The following is a 22094-nucleotide window of genomic DNA, read 5'->3' on the forward strand; positions in this document are numbered from 1 at the left end:
TAATATTTATGAGTGTGTTAATTGAATTTGACGATACATTTGTGCATTAACGATACATCTGAAATGTATGTAATATAGTATTTTAAGGGCTGTTATTAGTTTTTTTTTGGATTTGTTTTTATCTTGGGTGATTGATTAAAAAAATAAGGAAAAAGTTATGATTGTGTATATATAATGGAAATGTTATAAATGTTATAGTGATGTATCAAAATATCCAAACTGCAAAACGCCTAATCAATTAATTAAAAGAACAATTCACAACAACGTTATGAATGAGTAAACCTATATTCTTTTTTTCAGGATGCTCCCCAGAATTTTCTATAGATTTCAATACAGGCTTTAAAGAGCTGTCGGGATCGAATATGGCATTTGATGTTAGTAAGGTGGTAATTCACGAAGGAGCAGCTCATTTCGATGGCAACGGCAAAATAACATTATGGGGCTATATGAATCGGGATCTTGGAAAGAAGTTTGTGATTAGATTACGTTTCAAGTCTGATTTAATGCCTTCTGAAAATGGTAGCCTTATATCAAACTGTGGTTTGACAGGGGAACCCACTGTTTCGATTGATATAGAAAACGGGAAACTGGTATCGTCAGTAAAGAGTAAAAGTTTCAGTCAAGTTACAAAAATAAGTGACGACATTGTTGTAAGTAGATAATATTGTTTTTCTAATTAAGTTGCTCTGTTTTGCCACGTGATTGACCCTTAGAATATGTATGTCAATCAAATGGTTATCAAATATTGTACTAAGAAAAATGTTAATAGATTAGTCTCATGAAAACAAAATACCTTACACGAGACATAATATGTTAATCTGTATAAGCTCTAAGTGTATCATTTAAACAAATAGCATTGCATCAGTAATATAATGATATCGAGTGCACTTAGGGTTTGGTAAGTTACCCTTTGAATGTTATTGTTATGACATGGAAAATACAAAAACTACAAATAAAACGAATAAAATCATTTCATGACGTCGTTATATTATCTGAAAAAATTAATATGACTTTAAACTTCTTTAATGTGTTCTCATAACACGAATACAACACAATTGTTATGTCATTGAAATAAACACTCTTGAATAGACACAATATATTAATTAAACTCCGTAGCAAGTATAATATTCAACAGTTAGTTGCATATATATCAGCAAAAACAAACCAGAGCGTCAGCAGTATGTTTATGAAATTAACCAATTATTTTTTCAGCCGGATAAATGGAATGAAGTAACCTATATCTATGATGGTTCAGCATTTATTGTCAAGACAAATCGAGGTTACAATAGGACACCAATTACAGGTATATATATTACAATTTTTATTTTAGTTTTATATACAATTTAATTTTCACAAAGGTTTCTCGTGTGTTTTTCTTTCACAATTTTACTATTTACCAGTATTTTATTTGTCATGCGTTGAATCTTTTGAAACTCGATGCATGTTTTGGTATAAACAATGTGTAACAATTTATTGTATGGAAGTAAATTGCTTTGTCAGTATTATTTAATAAATATAATTGAACATTAAATATAAATATTGCTTTCTGTTGTTTCTAATTTTTGTTATCATAAGATTTTCTGTAATTTTCTTGCGTGGTTCAATACTGTTGAAAAATGTTGAAGAAACATAATTTAATTTAAGGTTTTGACATGCATAAATGCTATTCTTTATTGTGATTAAAAATTTAGGAGAAATGTCCATCAGACAAACACCGCACAAGCAGTCATTTACAAATACGATAAGAGGACGTCGTTTAGCATTCAACATATAGTACAGTAGGACTCCCAATGAATGCCCTGCAATAATAAAAAAAACTAGATGTATTTGTTGTCCAATACAAACAAAGGTCAACACAAAAAACTAGCAAGAGGTTAGCAGAAAAGGGAAAATGCATTCATGGAGCAAGTTCCTGACTTTGGAAATTCAGAAGTGTATGAAAATAGAAATAGAGTACATGTTTTATGATATCTCTGCTTGTGAAGTCCAGTTATAAACCATATACAGCCAGTGTTTATAAGAGATTCAAACACCAAAACTAGATAACAAAAATACCAATATCTATAGTATTTGTTCATGCTTGCACCGGGCGCTTATTTTTTGTAGGTTTGTTAGAGTCTAGATCGAATGCTTTAGTGATTGGGGGCTGCCCGAAACCGGGTAGGGACTTTAAAGGTCTTATAGATAAGGTATGTTTATATCAGCAGTTTCACAAAAAATAGGAAATATTATTTTGATTTTTTATTATATAACTTACAACTAATTTTGTACTTCCGAATTTAATTGATTAGAAAATCATAAAAAACATATAATCGTTGACGGTAATATGGTTACACAGCATGCTTAATACACTTTTAAGGGAAAGACCACCTTTGCATTAAGACAGGCTCTTAGGATAAATCATATCCACGTAAACAACAATAAATAACCTTTAATGCAAAGTAGGCTTTTATAAAATGCTCAAGGCTAAGCAAGTTTGCAATCTTTCAAATATATGTGGATAGCCAGCTTGCAGAACTCTCCTATCTGAAGGAAGTTTATAAGCAGACTTTATTGATTTTTACCGATAGCTGCCGATCGGCTCGTGACGTCAATAAGTCGGTTTGGTATTGACACAAGTACTGCAAATAATATGTAAACAAAAAATATTCCGTAAATATCTCTTCGATCATGTTTTTTTATCACCAAAACATGTTGTCTTGTCAAGTTTACACGATTGCACGATTGATAAAAGAGAAATATTCTAAAAGTTTTTTGACCGGCAACACGAACATTCTTCGGAAATAGCCATTAGATTTTCCTCAGACATACTAGTCTTCTGGCTGAAAACCCCGTTGTTCGTCAGTGTTGTCCGGCATTTGCTTACAAGTTGTGCCTCAATCTTTTCTTCTGTTTATTTTGGGTTGAAATTATAGAAGAAAAGTAACAAATTTGCGATTTCGTCAGACATCGTAATCACTTGCCTATTTACTTTCACTTTACAAACAAACTTCGTGACGTCATATCTCAACCTATCATGGTGACGCCCATGGTCGCGGGAAATTCAAATTCCCTAATTATAAATCGCTATAAGTTAAGAAAAGAAATTTAATTGTTTCAATTTAATTTTCATGAACATTAAACAGATTAGACACGATATTTATGACTTGCACAATAAAATAGTCTTCTCTTTTAAAAATCTTTTTCCGGAGTACAATATATGTTGAAGACATACTTTATATTAATTTTATTACAGGTGGATATTTTTAGTGGTTGTATTCCATTCGGTGTACACAAAAAACCTAAACGGACGATAGTGAATAATCAAGTTACAAAACATCCAACAGCATCCAACTTTTAAGTTCTAAACAGAAGTGTTTGGATAATAGGTGTTACAAAAAAAGTAAGAAAACCAGTTCAAATTCTCCCTTTAAAATGAAAGGAATGATGCATTCCAAGTAGAAATGGAGATTTATCATCTGATTTGGAGCTCATTGTTTGAGATAACGTTAGATATATGAATTTAACATCGGTGAAACATTTCATTGTTCATAATTTTGTACATTGAAGTTATATTCCTATATTTCATCCTAGTATAGTCATAGTTATATATTATATATCTGTTTTTGTATATACCTATGATGGAGCTCTTCTGTAAAAAAAAACAAATTCATGACATTTTGATTATTTGACCTACAGTGTCAATAATTTTTTAATGTCAATAAAAAATTTGATAAAATCTTAGATCATTACTATCAGTCAATGGCAATAGCTTTTACAATATTGTAAAATTTCAGAAACGTAAAAATTAAACAAAATCTTTGATTATTAATATCAGTCAATGACAAAGGAGTTTGAAATTTGAAAAAAATGTAGTACAGTAGGTATTTGATTTATACTGCTATTTCATGTATATAAATATGTTTTTTTTTCTACTTGTCATTTTCTATTCGTTGTTATTGTTTTTCTTTGTTGTTTGATATTTACGATAAAATTAAAATTTGTAGAAACATTTTTGTTGCGTTTTTGTCTTCACCATTTATAAAATACACTTTTTATTTACTTTTAAATTAACAACTGGAACAATAGTACTTATTTGGATTTTTATCAAGCATGGAAAATTCAGGTACCGGGACCAAAGTAAAATAGATGTGGTAAAGCTACTTAACAAGGCTAGACAAACCAGATAATCTGGATTCCTGGTCAATATCATAAACCGGCCTAGGCTTGCTAAAATATAGACTCATGTCACTAGTGATGGATATGCACATTATTTGAGCAACTTCCCGCCTATTTGATTAAAAAACAAATATGAAATTATTAAATTAACTATTCATATGTATAGAAGTAAGTTAAAAGAAATATTTTTAAAAATCTTTTTTATTTTATATATTGGAACGTATTAAGTAAATAAAATCGAACGACAGAAGACGTCACTGGTGAAACTGGGTTTTATTTGAAAGAAACTTGTGGAACGAAAAAAATACCCGGGCATCCAGATTAGATAAATCAGAAAGTTCTATTCTGTTTTAGCTTATTCAAAAGCAATCAAGGAGACCAAAGTTTAAGCGGAAATCAATAGATAATTCTTCAAAGAAAAAGACCAGACAGGGACAATAAACTCATAAAATAGAACCAGGGTTATAGCGGTAATCGAAAAAATGTAATCCAGGGACAAAGACCAGACATGGAAATCAGACATACACAACAAAGAACACAAAGTAACTAAAATCATACATACAAAGTAACAAAAGCAAATGAGCAACTCGGACTCCACGTAAAACTGGGAGCATGGACCAAGTGCACCGGTAAGGTAAGCGTCCTCTGCTTTTCTAGAAACACCCGCCGAGTTGCTCACAGAAAGGCAAGTCCGGGGTAGACAAACGAGGAAAGGAAAACTATGACAGATGAATAAATCAGTTTTCATGGTACAGATAAACGATCCACGAGTTCATGATGATGACATCAACATAACCCTGTTCCAGAAGCCTATTTGTTAGAGTTCTAGCGCGATACAACAAGTCTCTGTAGTTTCGGCAAGCTCTGGCATAACGTACATACACAGGTGCTGAAGGGATATTGCCACAGATGAAAGGAAAGTTGACAATACTGAATGAAAAGTCATTACGTTTGGTCAATAATTTTCCTTTACCATCGATTTCTAAGTGTAGGTCAAGATATGAGGCTGACTTCACAGTGTCTTTAGTATCCTTTATCTCGAGTTCTTTGGGGTAGATGCGATGTATCAAATTCACGAAATTGGGATTATTTAAAGATAATACGTCATTTATATAGCGGAAACTGAGATTAAAGGATCTAGCTAAACGATGTTCTTTCTTATGGATCAGATCAGCTATAAAATCAGCCTCATAAGAGTGAAGGAATAGGTCAACAAATAACGGAGCACAATTTGTTCCCATTTGAATGCTGACCGTCTGTTGAAAAACACGTCCACCACACTGGACAAATATGTTGTCGATTAAAAATTCCAGCATTTTGTAAACATCTTCCTCTGTATATTTGGAAGATGATTTGGAATTATTTCTTACAAAGTATGAGGAATCTCTTCCAAGAACTATATATTTGTATCTAGGTGTACCATCTTTTTGGAAAAACAACGATGCAAAATGTTTTTAAGTCGGGATTTTAACTGAGTAGGGGAAAAGAAGTATACAGTGTTGAAAAATCATAGGTTTTAATGCTATCATATTCAGATAATAGTCTACATGAAATGATCAAAATTATCACGTACAAGCGTAACAACGTTTCAGTTGCTAACTAGAAAATATGTGATACCCTTGCTTCCCCCCGTGGAATCTCAAAAGATATTTAGATGGAGACAAAAATAAAACGTTGCATTCAGCGGTTTGAGAGGAGTTGCGGATTAGAACTTGGGATGGACAGAATGATCACCTTATACACCCGTTTTCAAGACGGATCTAAATGTGGCATTTAACATATCAAAACCTGCAAAGCATTATTAGTATAATGTTCTTCAAAATATTTCTTACAAAAACGAAAGAGATGGGAGGGAATAAACAGACAATGGTAGCATTACATTATATACATACATATCAATGTGTCATAAAATAAATGCACTTTCTTTAAAAAGGCAGATAATGGATCAATAAATCACTAACAGACTTTCAAATTTCAAAGGGAAACTGATAATATAAACCTGTACCACTGACAGCATTGATATCTCTATATTAAATTGTCAATTATCAATTGTATGAATAAGTAATTAAACAGTATGGTACTTTTAATTGGTACAAGGGTCTTTTTGGGAATTCATATTCATATGCTCGTATCGGCATTTCATATTCAAAATGTGGTTTGAGAGACAAGCTCAAACATTACAGATTTGCATATATACTATTCACTGGTTTTACTTCTGTCGTAGTGCAATGCGTGTTAAACATTGAAATTCGGTAGGAAGTTGTTAAATGTCGCATATCCAGCTCAAAAAATTACTTTAAAGAAACGAAAAATCTTGTGAGTTTAAAAATCAACATTCTATCAAGCTCATCTTGGGCCTAAAGTATTCAAGAAAAAATTGTATATTTGTGACCGAATGTTTGTCGGCTGTAATAAAAAAAATGTTTAAGGGATTACGACTTAACTATGTAAATAAACATGAACAACAAAGAATATGCCATAACAAAAAAAGACGTGCATAGTTGAAAAGTATATAAGATACCTTTCAGGAGCGTGGACCTGGTCCATCATTATGGAAAATGTATTGTTTGATCTAGAAACAGCCGCTGGTTTAATTATAAGATGTCACGTCCGGGTATGCAATGTTGTTTTTTTTTTTTTTTTTTTTTTTTTTTTTTTTTTTTTTTTGTTTGTTTGGTTGTTTTTTGTTTTTGTTTTTGTTTTTTGCCTTTTTTAATTAGAAAAAGAAAGTGTGAAAATATATGATATAACCACAGTAGTGCAATGTGGTTAAAAGACTGAATATAAAAACAAACTAAACTTTTTTATTGCGGAAGTTTTCATCAAAAGTGTCCGCGTTGTCGCAATCAACATTATAAATCTCCTAGAATAAGTAATCTCAAATACAATTGACCCACTTTTGTGAATACTGTTGTCAATTATATGACTTAATTCAACATTACGCAATTGCAATAGAACAGCAGTCGCTGCTTTTTTAATATTTATAGGATTATTGCATACTAAGTCGCATAATTGTTGTTCACGATGTAGAGTATCACGAATTGGAGCTATAAGCTATTGGCAAAAGCCACCAAGACACGATCATTGTTTTATCATTATCATTTTCTTTATATTTATTCATTCATTTTTTTCAGTTTCGACAATGCTATCATAAAGAGGGTTCTAATCTGATAATCATATGGAATATTTTAACAAAATTCACTGTGTAAGATATTACCATAAACAAGAACACCAGTTTCCTAATTGACCAATTATGAGCGTGTATTCTCGTTTTGACAGTCAAGATTGCAGATTTGTTAATTAATGCATCACAACCTAAAGGGGTAAAAATTTTGTATATTTTCACAAGACATTAATGGATATTTGTTTTTAATTTTATTTTATTATTAAATCTCTTAACTTAAGTTGAATAATAAAATGAAAGTAATGTAATTATAGTAGTCGCATAACACATAGTAAAGTTTGTATTTGCTTATATGCACTTTTTGTCATGCGTCTGAATGACACACTTGTGTGGCTCGTTGTTTTTTTGTTTTGTTTTTTTGTTTTTTTGTTTTTTTGTTTTTTTGTTTTTTTTTTTTTTAGCTTTCGAATATTTAACCTGTTTTATTTAACTGATGCATTCCTAAATTTATTTCTTTCATGGCAAATCATATCATGTAACATGTCGCAATGCACCAACAAATTATTCTGTAATTCTTAAATTAACTTGGTGGTTACATTCGTAAATTAATGCAAAACATTGTCGTGTTTTAATTGTTTTTATTTTCACTGTAATTAAAATGTCATCATGAACGTGTCAGAGCATGTCATAAAGCGCACGCAGAGGCATTAATTGAATCTTGTATTGTGTTTTACAATAAGGTCAGAGGTTCGAGCCTAAAATTTGTCAATAAACGCGTGACGGTTTATTGAAGAGTCCTTTCACTCTGGTCGCTACGCAAGGGAGGGCAAGAACTGGACCCGAGCATCAATAGCCCAGTAAGTAAACATTTAACATATTTTAAAACTTTTTTTCAGAAAGATGTAAATTTAGAAATGTTAAATTTTGATTCTTCCGACATCTTTCACAAGAGTTTAGGTTGTATACTCTTTTTTTAACATATAATATACACAACAAATATTTTATAATAATTTTTATTTTTCATGTGTGTGACGTCTTGTTTGTGATTTATAAATGCCATTGAAAATAAGGTGTACACATAACGCAATTATCAGTATTTTTGAGAATTCGAATTAAGTCATATCTTTAATCATGCCATATGGATATCAGCTATACCACATATATTTGAACATTAACTTAAGTATGCCAAACAACATTAAATCTTAAATCTAAGCTGATAAATGTTATAGCTATATATATGGGTAAAATGAAAATATATTGTTTCATAGGAAAAAAACATTTCGAAAAGTAATCGAAGAAAAGAAACTGAAAATATAAAGAATTGTTTTTAATTGATTTGTTGTTATATTTACAGACAACAAGAAAACTGGACATGAGGACAGAATGCAAAGTGATTCTGGTTTCATTCATAATATCTACTGTACACGCCCAAGGATGGGACACTGTTATTACAGAAGATGTAAACCAACCAGTTGAATCATTATCAAACCAAACACAAGGTACTAAGCAAACATACTCGGTAAGATATGAACCAGTCGACCCAAAACGAGATGACACCATAAACGTGAGAGGAGAGCCTAAGCTCTTCAAATTATCAAAGGATTCACCACAAGCAAAACAAACGATTGTCTCGTCTGGAGTAGGACAAAATGATGGACAAGACAGTACGGGAACAACTGGATTGACTGTCGATTCTAATATCTCCCCGTATAATACGTACATTGAACCTATTGCTGTACAGGTTTCATCTGATGGATCCATAATGTACAATGATATGCTCCATGCCAGTATTAAAGACACGAAAAAACAAAATTCAATTACGCAAGAGATAACAAGTACTACTGACAATTATCCCAAAAATGAAACCCGTGAAGACATTACGGCATCAACAGTGACACAGGAAAATAACGATGATCAAACAAAACAGGAAACATTTCCCATAGGAAACAAAGAAAGTACCAGTGTAGTAATTGCGGACACTGTTCCTGCTGAAAATTCACAACTGCCCAAAGAGGCAATGGGGGCGACAGATATCGTAAACGCAGATATCGTAAAGACTAACTCTGCTGGAAATGGAGTTATCGTCCAAGACCAAGTAGGTGAAATATCAAAAACAGTTACTGGAAACCTTCAACCGGTTACAAATTCTGTAGGTATGGAATCCGGGGACATGGTAAATACACATGCGAATGAATCTTTCGTCGTTGAAGAAAATATTGATGCAAGTAAATCTTTAGACAATAATGTAACAAAAGAAACCATTGAAACTGGAACAAGAATAGAAAATGCAGGAATTATTATACCAGATGCACTCTTAGCTGATTTACCGTTGGCATATTCGACTACCAAACTTCATAACGATAAGCTAGTTAGTAATGTTGAAAGCACAAAAATCTTTTCCGATATGGCTTTTGCAAATGAGCAAAGTAAAATATTGCCCGGCAATGTCATTGATGTACATATTGCAGATGAGTCACTGAATGACACATTAACCGATGAACCGATAAACGTACTAGAAACAACACCGGCTACAGAACTTCCTGTTTCAAATCAAATGAAAGACCAAACATTTACTGCTGTAGATTCTGTAGGAAACACAACAGATCTAACAATCAAAGACACGATTGAAAAACATACAAAAACGGCAACTGACGCAACTACTGTTGATTCGATTGTCCAAGACACTAGTAGCGGTCATGACCAAACTAAGGCTGCAGTTAAAAAAGCTGCCGGTCAGGACAACAATCAGGGTTCTGTTGAACAAGAACAAATGCAGACTATTTCAGATACAAATGCCATACAGAAGCAACCACAGTCTGGTATTGAGACAGTTGAGGCCGTAGAAACACCTGTAGTGAAAGAACAAACGCAGTTGGATTCTGCCGCTTTAAATGATAAGTCGCAAGATATCGTGAATACAGAACAAACACGGGCTGTCGTGGACACGATTGCTGTTAATGATCACAGTGAAGCTGTCGTTAATACCGTAGTCAAACAGGTACAAGCAAAACCTACAGTTGGCTCAATTGAAAGAGAAGAAAAGACACAGGCTGTCGTAGATTCAGTTGTAGGACAAAAACAAACACAAAATGACGTAGATTCAGTTTTAGGTCAGAAACAGACACAAGCTGTCGTCGATTCAGTTGTGGGACAAGAAGAGACACAAAATGCCGTTGAATCAGTTGTAGGTCAGCAAGAGACACAAGCTGTCGTCGATTCAGTTGTGGGACAAGAACAGACACAAAATGCCGTTGAATCAGTTGTAGGTCAGCAAGAGACACAAGGTGTCGTAGATTCAGTGAATAGGCAAGAACAGAAACAAGCTGTCGTCGATTCAATTAATAGGCAAGAACAGACACACACTGTCGTCGATTCAGTTGTTGGACAAGAACAGACACAAAATGCCGTTGAATCAGTTGTAGGTCAGGAAGAGACACAAGCTGTCGTAGATTCAGTGAATAGGCAAGAACAGACACAAGCTGTCGTCGATTCAGTTAATAGGCAAGAACAGACACAAGCTGTCGTCGATTCAGTTGTTGGACAAGAAAATTCACAAGCTGTTGTAGATTCAGGTGTAGTTCAGGAACAGACACAAACTGTCGTCGATTCAGTAGTTGGACAAAAACAGACACAAGCTGTTGTCAATTCAGTTGATGGACAAGAACATACACAAACTGTTGTAGATTCAGCTGTAGGAAAAGAACAGACACAAACTGTCGTCGATTCAGTAGCTGGACAAGAAAAGACACAAAATGCCGTTGATTCAGTTGTAGATCAGGAACATACACAAGCTGTCGTCGATTCAGTTGTTGCAAGAGTACATTCACAAGCTGTTGTGGATTCTGGTGTAGGACAAGAACAAACACATACTGTCGTCGATTCAGTTGTTGGACAAGAACAGACACAAGCTATCGTCGATTCAGTTGTTGATGGTCAAGAACAAACCCAAGCTGTCGTAGATTTAAGTTTAGGGCAAGAACAGAAACAAGCTGTTGTTGGACAGGGACAGACACAAGGTGTCGTAGATTCCGTTATTGGACAAAACAACGCACAAGTTATCATTGATTCAGTTGCTGGACAGAAACAGACAAAAGACGTTGTCGATCCAGGTGCTGAACAAGATCAGACACAAGCTGTCGTGGATATAGTTACTGAAAAAGAACAACTAAACTCCTCCACAGTAATTGAAAAAGATCAAGGACAGCAAAACTCAGGGAAAACCATTAATGATGAAGTTAATACACCTGGTGCTGTTGGCATCGTTATTCCAAATTTTCTTTTTACAGACACAATTATCTCCAGTCAGCAGGACACATCTGTGACAAATACTTCAGCAACAGACGAAGGTGCCAGCGAAACAATTCAAAAAGGGCATGTAAAAGCTAACAAAAACAATTCTTTAACTGGACAAGATAGTGTTCAGACAAGTCCTGATTTGACAGTCGGTAGAAAGACAGCACTAAATAGTCAAGATAATCCTACCGGACACCTTGTTACACCAATAAAAGATACCGTTGTTTTAGAAGACACTCAACATAAAACTACAGATTCAGTTGTTACAAAAGAAGAACAACCTACAGTTGTGCTCGGTAATGAAATCGCACCACAAAATAAACAGGCCACAGAAGAACAAAATGTTATTCAACCAGTCGAGGAAATTTCAAATCATTACACAAATGAAGGCAAAATTAAAGAAGAAAAATCACAAAATGTTATTACTGAAGTAGCACAGGAAACGGTTAAAGAAAAGCCTGAGATTACCGTCGTAAAAGGCGAAACACAAATCGTTACTGACACAGTTAGTGGCAAAGAAACTACAGAAGCAGTAATTGCCAGAAGTGAACAACGAACAGACATTCCGAATATTGGCGTGCCGGTCTTTTTTGATATAGGAATGGTTGAACAAATACAAGGGAATGGAAAAGGCATAAGCACTGGTACCACACAAACCAACGAAATCAAGTCAGATGTTAGATTCGATGAAACAACTGTTACAGACCAAGTGAAATCAAGTACTGATACAACAGCAAATACAGACGCTTTGGTACAGAGTGAAACCGTACAGGTAGTTCCCACGCAGTCTCCCAAAACAGCACAAACATATGCAAAACCACTCATTTCCGCAGAATCAGGATTCGATACACGAATTGAAAATGACAAACAAACAGGTGTCGATATGAGTTTGACTCAAGCAAAACCCGATGCACATGTTGTTGATGCAGCTCAATATGAAGTTAAAAAAGATAAACAAGTTATAATCGACACCCAAACAGGGATAGAAACGCTTAAAAATGATGAAGCTCAACCAAAAACTGATCCCCGTGTTCAAACAGAAATCTCTCAGGGTGGAGATGCAATTCAAACATTAGTTGATATGCACGTCGTTAAACCAGTTCAAACCGTTGATGATACGCTTGTTGGAGATGCATCTTTAACCGTTGTTGATAAACCAGTTGTTGGTCCACTTAATACAGAAGAAAATACACAAGTTATAGATGCAGCAAAAACAGTAGTTGGTACGCATGTTGGAGATGCAGGTCAAACATTTGTTGATTCACAAATTGTTGAACCAATTCAAACAGTGGCTGATACTCAGGTTGGTGATTCAGTTCAAGCGGTAATTGATACCACAAATATCCATTCAGCTGAACCAGCAGTTGATAAGCAGCTTACCGATGCATCTCAAACAGGAATAGATACCACAATTTTAGATGCAGCTCAAACAGGAGTTGATACTCAAGTTGGAGATGCAGATCAAACATTTGTTGACACACAAGTTGTTGAACAAGTTCAAACAGTAGCTGACACTCAGGTTGGGGATGCAGTTCAAGCAATAGTTGACACCACAACTGTCCGTGCAACTGATCAGCAAGTTGATAAGCAGCTCACTGATGCAGCTCAAACAGGAATTGATACCAAAGTTTTAGATACAGCTCAATCGGTAGGAGATACACAAGTCAGAAATGCAACTCAAACGGTCATTGATATGAACGTTTTTGATCAAACTAAATCAGGAGCTGGACAAGTCTCCAAATTAGTTGATACGCAAATTGGCGATGCGGACAAATTAGTATTTGATAAGCATATTTTAGAAGAAGCACAAAAAATAGTCGACATTCAAACGGGAGTTAACTCACAGTTCGTTAATGAAGCATTAGCTGCATTTAATTCGCAATATATAAAAGAGGCTTCTCAAAATGAATCAGACACAGCAATTCCTCCTGAAGAATCATTACCTGATCCAGTACGAATTGCATCTGAAATCGTACCCGAACAAGTACAAACTGTACAAGAAAAAGTGCCTGATCCAGTACAAACTGTGCCAGAATTTGTTATTGGTCCAGTTCAAACTGCTCAAGAAACAGTACTTGATCCGGTACAAATTGTACCGGAAGTCGTTCCCGACCAAACACAAAAAGTTACAGCAATAGCCCTTGACCCCAACCAAGACTTGATCCATGGTTCATTTGTGCCACAGGCTGATAATACGCATATTAAAGCTGAAATGGTAGTAGAGGGGGCAGTTCTAGACAACGCCGTCCCTGGAGAATCTGTTACATATACCGATCCAAAACCGGTTGTTACGGGAGACAAACAACATGTTTCTGTGATAGATTCAAAGAATCTACCAGAAAAAGAGAGTGCAAATCCTTTAAAACCACAAACGACCCATTTACTCGAAAATGTTTTGACTGGAAAACCGATCAATGATAAACAGATAGTATCTACTATTCAACAACCCAAACAAGTTGCTGATACTGCTGGAAATGATGTAACAACGGGTGATCTGAAGGCAGAGTTCCAAGATCTTGGAATTACACCATCTAAGAAAGAAACAGGAAACAATTTACTGAGTCGGGAAGCAGACCATATTGGAAATCTGGATCAGGACCCAATTCAAGATGTTACAGAAACAATTCAGCAGACAGAAACATCAGGCCTTGCATTGGAATGTAAGTCATTACACTGAACATAGGTAATGATTAAGTAAATAACAAACTCTATTGAATGTTAGAACTGAAACTGATAAAGTAAAAAGGACACTGTTGTTGGTCTAAACATAAATAAAGTCACGTCAACACACCAGAGATAGCAAGTATGTTGCATTGTTTAAGGGTTCAGGTACATTTTTAAATGGAAAACAATGCATATTTGTCATTGTTTGTTTAACTTAAGAAATGAAGTTATCACACAAATTAAAATATCTTAACGATTATATTCAAAATTATACGAATATTTTGTTCTTACATACTAAGTATAGTATGCATCAGTACAGGTCTTCATTGTATGAGAGTACACTCTGACAATATACTATTTGTTTACAAAGTACATGTTCAATAATTGCAGCTTTGTGTGAGCATAGTTCGTTCATCGATAGTATTGGTTATGCAGAATATCCTGGTCGCTGTGACAAATTAGTTCAGTGTTATAACTATAGAGGGCGTGATATTGCTGTTCTGAGAGACTGTCCCTACGGGTATTTCTGGCATCAAGAACAAGTCTTATGTCGGCCACCAGCTGAAGTTCCTTGTTATGATGGTAGTTGAAGTTTTTTTTATTTTAAATTTTACACATTTTTTTGTAATCCTTTCCTCATGTTCTTTTCAATTTTAGACAGAACTACTTATCATTACACGCCTAGGAATAGCTAAAAACACAATCACATACATGAGCTTATAATTAAAATAGAGAACAAAGTTACATTACATTCATTTTATTATGATTTATTTAGATCCTTGTCTCGACATTGACATTGTCCAATACAACAGATCTGGTGGGTGTCGATCGTATTACGCATGCGAATACGGAATTTCTATCCCACAATGCTGCGATAAGGGTTTCCGGTTTAATGGAAGACGATGCATTCCAGATGCCACATGCTATGACCCATGTTCAACCCCCTTCGACATAGAGCAACAAATGAGATACCAACGTAAGTATATTCTACGCATAGTGGTTTTGAGCAACCAGTATAAGTACTACTTGCATGTTTGTCGAAATTTATTTTTATTCGCATAAACCCTGAATCTTCAAGAAAAAGTGTCGACTCAATTATGTACTGAGTTGTTTACTCTCAATATACACAATATTCCTGACATGTAATAAACCATACTGAGGATACCTTCCTAATTTTTGTTTTAATTAATTTATTATGATCGATATATCCGTGCTTTTTTTGTCACTTTCGTTTGGAAGGAAATAGCTTCGAATGGTGCTAATTCACTTAATGTTCGGTTAAGTCTACCATTGTAAAGATACTCTTTGGTATCATACAGCTTGTAAGTTCCTACCCGATGAGTATAACCCATATGGTTACATCACCATGGAACACAATGGACTCCGCATCAGAGCATGTCCCAGTGGAACTGTCTTTAATGCCCGAGATTGTGGTTGTCGTTCGATTGGAAAAGGATCACCGAAGTACCGACAGAGCCGACGACGAATGAGACGTAAGATAATTAAATAAATTGAAGTTACTATCCATATGAAGTAAACAGTCATAAAAGGTTGATACAAAGAGTAATCAAGGAAATCACGATTCTAGCGGAAATCAAAAAAATGTAATTCAGGGACAAAGACCAGACATGGGAAACACACACAATAAAGTACATAAGATAACCAAAACAATACATACAAAGTAATAATAGAAAATGAGAAAGTGGGACTCCACTAAGAACTGGGAACATGGACCAGGTGCACTGATAGAGTAAGCGTCCTCTGATTTTTCTAGAAACACCCACCGAGTTGTTCACAAAAAGTTAAGTTCAAGGGTAGACGAACAAGGAAAGGAAAACTAATACTCGTTGAACAAAAGCAGTTTTCATGGTGCAGATGGATATACTGTAACGATGCACGAGTTTATGATGACGACCATAAAACTTCTGTAGTGATGACTTCAATCTTGTCTTAACATAACCCTCTTCCAGAAGCCTTATTGTAAGAAGTCTAGCGCGATACAAAAAGAATGTGTAATTACTTTGTAATTCTTTTATATTCAAACATTTTTATTCAAATTTTAGTTATATCTTAAACATGAAGGAACATATTTTCCATCCACATAATTGATATCCCAAAAAACAGTAATGTCTTTTTTCAAGTTTCTATTTGTTCAATTACCCTTATTCATTGATATTTTTTCTATTAGAATGTAAACCGCAGTTTGCAATGGACTTCGACCAAGGCTTTAAAGAAGATTCAGGATCAAATATGGCATTTGACGTCAACAATGTCGTCATAACAAACAGAGCTGCACAGTTTGACGGGAAGGGTAAAATCACACTTTGGGGATTTATGAACAGAGAACTTGGTACCAGATTTGCTATAAGATTACGATTTAAGCCAGACCCTACCTCAACTGACAGAGGCAGTCTGATATCCAACTGTGGGATGACAGGTTCCCCTACAGTATCAATAGACCTACAAAAGCATATGTTGGTATCATCTGCCAAAAGTAAAAGTTTCACCGAGCCAACAAAAATCAAAGATCATTTTGACGTAAGTATTCCAATATTTTGCATGTGCTTTGTATTCAATGTAATGATGACCTTTAATATAAAGAGAAAGTACATTTTTTTTAAAATGAAGAAATGACGTACATAAAAAATTATTGCCATGTTATCTGGAAGCCCTTGTATCGTATCATCATCTGAGTTTAAAACATAAAAAATGAAAAATAGTGTTACACTTTTGTACGCTTGTCAATCTGATATGCTAACGAATTATTCATTTTCTTTATTCCAGCCATATTCTTGGAATGACATAACTTATGTTTACGACGGTAGAAATTTTATGGTTCTAACGAATGGATATAAACAAAGAAAACCACTTGGAGGTAATGTTATATGATTAATTTTAAAAGAGAAATTATTTACATAATCGTGTTTTCTATGTCTAATACTCTGTCCATGTACAAATCAAGCGGGTCCTATGATATAGGTAGCAAATGGTAAAAAAAATATCCAACTGAATTGTTTGTTCCAATGTATATATCATATGTATGTCAAATAGTTTAAAGTTTGTTTTAAATCGACAAAGTATGGCTCAGATATTAAATTAAAAATCCCCTAACAATCCCTAACAATCGTGCAACCAAATTTTGCTCAAATGAAAAAAATATTTTCCCTTTCTCAATGAATTTCAATGTTTTCTATGTAATTTATCTCTCTTTAATCGTTAAAGTTTATGAAATACCAACTTCCATGATATAAAATGGGTGAATTTTTTTTGTTATAAAAAATTGTCATGTGCCACCCACTGCCTGGTTTTTGCATGGGCTTCCTCTTAATATCTTTGGGACAGCTTTTGCACTTTTAAAGTGAGGCATGGTCTTTTATATAAGAATTCTACTGTTTTGCATTTTTATATTCATTTATTTTTAATAAAATTGTTGAACTACTTCCCTAACTTCTAAGTAAGCTTTTAGTCTCACATTTGTACAGGTTTACTAGAGACCAGGTCTAACGCCATAGTCATTGGTGGATGTCCCAGACCCGGAAAGGGATACAAAGGTTTGATTGATAGTGTAAGTATTTTTTTTAATTTGGTTCGATTGAACCACATATAAATACTCTGATGGAAAAAATTGTCATCATGCAAAAAAGCAATGACCGAATAGAACTACATTATTCCAAGCAAAATCTGTAATTTTAAAACAATAGAAAAGTAACATTTATTATAGTGTATCGTGTACTTAATAAACATTGCACAGAAAATATACGAAACAATACAAAAATACAGAACACATAAATATATACATAATCAACACTTCGTTATCACAAAACAAACTGATTCGCCCAACACTTTGTGATCGTTCGCTTCAAGCAAGTGTTTCTGATAAATTTCCATTTTTTTTTAATTTTAGGTTGAAATATATAGTGGCTGTATTCCAAGAGACATTTTGAAAAAACGGAACCGTCGGTGAAATCCTCTCTCATACCTTATTGGCATGATACAACTCAATATGCGCAGGTCGCATGTTTAAACGTCATATCCTGTTGAACCATTTACCCATTAGTTAGTTTTCGTGTCGGTTTCGGGACTGGTTCCGATATGTAGAGAATTGTCTGCGATAATCTAGAATGTAGTGCTATATGTTTGAATTGAAATTTATTACAGGTAAATCATCGATTCGTCTGTGGTCACAAACATAGTGTCATTCTACAAAATATCACTTTTGTCACCATTGTTTTGTATGATTGCTTTTTTTATATTTATTTGTTTACTGTTTCCTTCTTATTTTATTCTATTGTATTGTTTATGTATAAATAATATTATAAGCATTGCACCAAGAATATGCAAATTCTCTGCCTGAGTTTCTCATTTCCAGATAGCATTATTTGCTTTGAGAGTACAAAGCCCGGATGTCATGAAGTGATTCAATTACGTTTTAGGACGGCTTTTATGCGTCATAATATGTACTTAACGTTGCATCTATGACGTGTGTAAAGGCAAAAATTACACAAATAGTGTTTCGACTTTTCTAATTAAATAACGCGTAATGTTGAAACATGACAGAGTATTTTATGTATGTTGAGTTATTGTTATTTCTATTTTGTTGAAATGTTTATTCATTAATCATGTAAATCATTTTATGCAAATATACCATATTACATGCCATATAACAGTAGTTTTTGTCTTCAAAACGCTTCAACAGGTCACGATCATGTATCTTCTGGTTCTTGTAATTAAAATTCTGACTACAATCTCTTAATGAGCACGACAATACAAAAACTAATATTTTAGTGGTGTGTAATTAAATTGAAAGTGTGTCTATAAATTTGTACCCTTGTCAGAGTAATAAATAAAAGACAAATTTATCACGACATCAGACACAGTAACGTGTCATTTTAACACGTTATGATATGTGCATATACCATATATGATTGGTGTCGCTTCTATAAATAACCTTTTCGACAACATGATGGAGGCAGTGTAAATTAGAGCAACCGAATTGTAAGTAGCTGTCCACAAGATAATAATACATAAGAGATTTAGTAGTCCTTTTTATGTGTAGTGAAGAATGAATCAAAGTATAGAAATATATCAATAGTTAATTTCTAACTCAGAAAAAGTCATTGGAATACACTGAAATCTGATTTCACCAAATCACTGTCTTATACATATCCACCTTATGTCATACGAAATATGCCTAAAAATTAACTTCAATTGACACGAAACATTATCTTATTCCAATGTACAATTAATTGTCTACTATCTCTAATATTTCGTATGTTGACAAGTTCTACAAAAATCAGTTTTACTCTTTTTCTTTTTAATTTCTAATTTATTCTTTCTTCATGTATCGCTATATTAATTTTGTAATACTTGACTTAAAAGAAAGGAATAGTGCATTATGAGGCAGTTTTTGAACTGGAATTATTTCATGATTCCAATTTTATATTTGTCAATCTTCCAAAGTAAACGCATTTGTGTGAACAACAAATAATCTTAACAATCTAAATAATAAACTCCAATAATTCAATGAAAATAATTTTGTCAAAATATCGAAAAGAATAAAGTGATTTCGAACAATAGCACATTGACTTAAGAGTTCTGTTTTACATGCAAGTGCTGACATTTTTCCATTTTTCATTGATAGCTATAACTAATGTTTAAACATATACACAGATATGGGAGTAAATAAGAAAGTGAGAAACCTCTTCAACTCAAATCATCATTGTATAGAGCCGGTGTACATTCCGTAGAACTGGATTATTAGAAAAGTAATTTTGATATTTTTACGAGTACTCCCATTGTTGACGTCACAAAAGTGTCCACAAATAAAACACAAGTTTAAAACCATGCTTTCGCGGTTGAAAAATTTACTCTTGAAAGAGTTCTTTCCATATACATTTTCGGCAAATGCTACCTTCAAACCGACATTTCAGTTAATGCACAACCATTTTTTCAAAAAAAACTAATAGGACAATGATTCCAAAAAGTCACAATTTTAGAAGTTCTGTAGTCGTCACTATGAATGGCTGTGGGCCTCATGCTATTCGTTTTTCGTGTCTTTTTAAGTTATTTTATGTTATTCGATTTTTTCTTCGTATGTTGTGTTTTCGGTGTTCCCCTGGATGTCTTGTCCAAGGAATCTTCTCGTTTGTAGTTTTATTATTGCTACTCTTTACTTTTGTTTCTCTGCGCGTGTTAAGTTTTGGTTAATTCATGTTTTTTGTCGTATTAGTATGTGTCTACTTTCCATCTCTAGTTTATATTCTTTTAATTTTCACACGAATCTTGGTTCCTTTGTTATTAATCTTATTAGGACATGAGGGTGAAATTTGCATTTGTTACACATTTATTTTTTTTATTATTGTAACAAATATTACTAAAATACATTAATATATATTTTTATTTTATCAGAAAAATCATTGTTAATCTTATTAAGGATTGTTCATACATTAAATAAAAATATGAAATTATTTGACACATAACTATGTATAACGGGTCAGGTGCGTAATCAAAAAAGTATCTTTAATAAATGTTCACACAGATTATGCATCTAACGATGAAAGTCCTTTGTTTGAAAACATTTCAGTAAATACACTTTACAAAAAATAAATAAAATATTAGTTTATCTTAATAATTCGCAGTGGGGTTCAATAGATGATCCGAGTAAGAAAATACACAAAGTTCCATTTTGAAGTCAGACATTTTAAGGACTAGGTGCGAGCAGGGCCATATTTGGAAGTTAAAAGTAAATGACTGAAATATTATATGCACTGTTATATTGGTGATTTTTTTTAATGTTCAAAATTTCATCAACCTTTCGTTTCATGGAAGCAGAAAAACTGCAAAAACAACAAATTTGGGGAAATTGCAAATGCTCCATGCTACTTTTATTATTTAGATCTTCGCTAAAGTGACTCCGAGATATCTTGGCTGGTGTTTACTTCTATCAAAGTTGCATTTAGAAATCACAAGTAATAATTTTACTCATGATGTCGGAGACACTCAAAAATGAAAAAAAAAAGTTCCACAAAGTGAAATTTTCGGTATGTATTTGAAAGCAAATTCGCAGAATGACCAAATTTAGGGCACCATATTTTCAATCATTCAAATATGATATTCTAATAAATGTGGTTGAACATGCTAAATCATTAGTTTAACATTCTAAAAAACATAAAAATACTTCACATCAAATATTGGGCTTAACATGGACCTTATCGTACTTTGATATGAAGGCAAAATCTAGGAAATCTCGTTTTAAAGTTTTCTTTTCATTAGCCTTTTGGATGTTTTACTTTGTTTAATAAAATAATAAATGCGGAAGTCAGGAAAGGCTATTTTAACAGAATAATGAATGAACACTTACATTTCAAAATGTCTAACTACTATTGAGACTTGAAGAACAAACATAAAAGAAGTTATGAACAATATAGACGACAAGTAGAATACAGAGCTTGCAATATAAATTTATCAAGAGGGGATGCTCCTTATAATATCAAGTACCGGTATATGATAATGCCATTTTGTAATGGTAGTTCAGTTTCATTTTATTTTTGGTTCATTTTTGTTCTTAAGCCGTGATATGTTCAGCCATGTTACACCAAATAAAGAGTGAAGGGTAAAGTACAATTTAATGATAAAGAATGAAGCAAAATAGACATTAGGATAAATACTATCAGCTTAATTATGGCAAAAATTTTGAATTTCAATAATACAAACATAGAAAATTGAGAAAATCAAAAGCATGTTAAACAGTTTTTAACAACGTTCATCAACTTGTTATCCGTACATATCAACGTATTTCTTGTTAAGTTTTTGGTTCAAGGGAATTAACTATGATATTAATATTGCAATTTACGTC

General features: G+C 33.4%; 1 protein-coding gene across 1 annotated transcript in view; it reads left to right on the forward strand.

Moving 5' to 3' along the window:
- LOC148607996 (uncharacterized) overlaps positions 1 to 18984 on the forward strand; it is a 29310-nt gene extending 10326 nt beyond the window's left edge. The window contains exons 6-17 of the mRNA XM_088543576.1: positions 301 to 650; positions 1213 to 1303; positions 2107 to 2189; positions 3236 to 3295; positions 8637 to 14235; positions 14630 to 14821; positions 15015 to 15215; positions 15559 to 15732; positions 16428 to 16777; positions 17024 to 17114; positions 17722 to 17804; positions 18144 to 18984. Coding sequence (XP_088399702.1) covers positions 301 to 650; positions 1213 to 1303; positions 2107 to 2189; positions 3236 to 3295; positions 8637 to 14235; positions 14630 to 14821; positions 15015 to 15215; positions 15559 to 15732; positions 16428 to 16777; positions 17024 to 17114; positions 17722 to 17804; positions 18144 to 18203 — 7334 coding nt within the window. The 3' untranslated portion in view covers positions 18204 to 18984. The remainder of the gene's footprint in view (positions 1 to 300; positions 651 to 1212; positions 1304 to 2106; positions 2190 to 3235; positions 3296 to 8636; positions 14236 to 14629; positions 14822 to 15014; positions 15216 to 15558; positions 15733 to 16427; positions 16778 to 17023; positions 17115 to 17721; positions 17805 to 18143) is intronic.
- Positions 18985 to 22094: the final 3110 nt, after the last annotated feature.

Source organism: Perna viridis, chromosome 9 (assembly GCF_037379345.1).
Source record: "Perna viridis isolate PV_CMFRI_1.1 ecotype Kerala chromosome 9, ASM3737934v1, whole genome shotgun sequence".
NCBI classification, from domain to species: domain Eukaryota; kingdom Metazoa; phylum Mollusca; class Bivalvia; order Mytilida; family Mytilidae; genus Perna; species Perna viridis.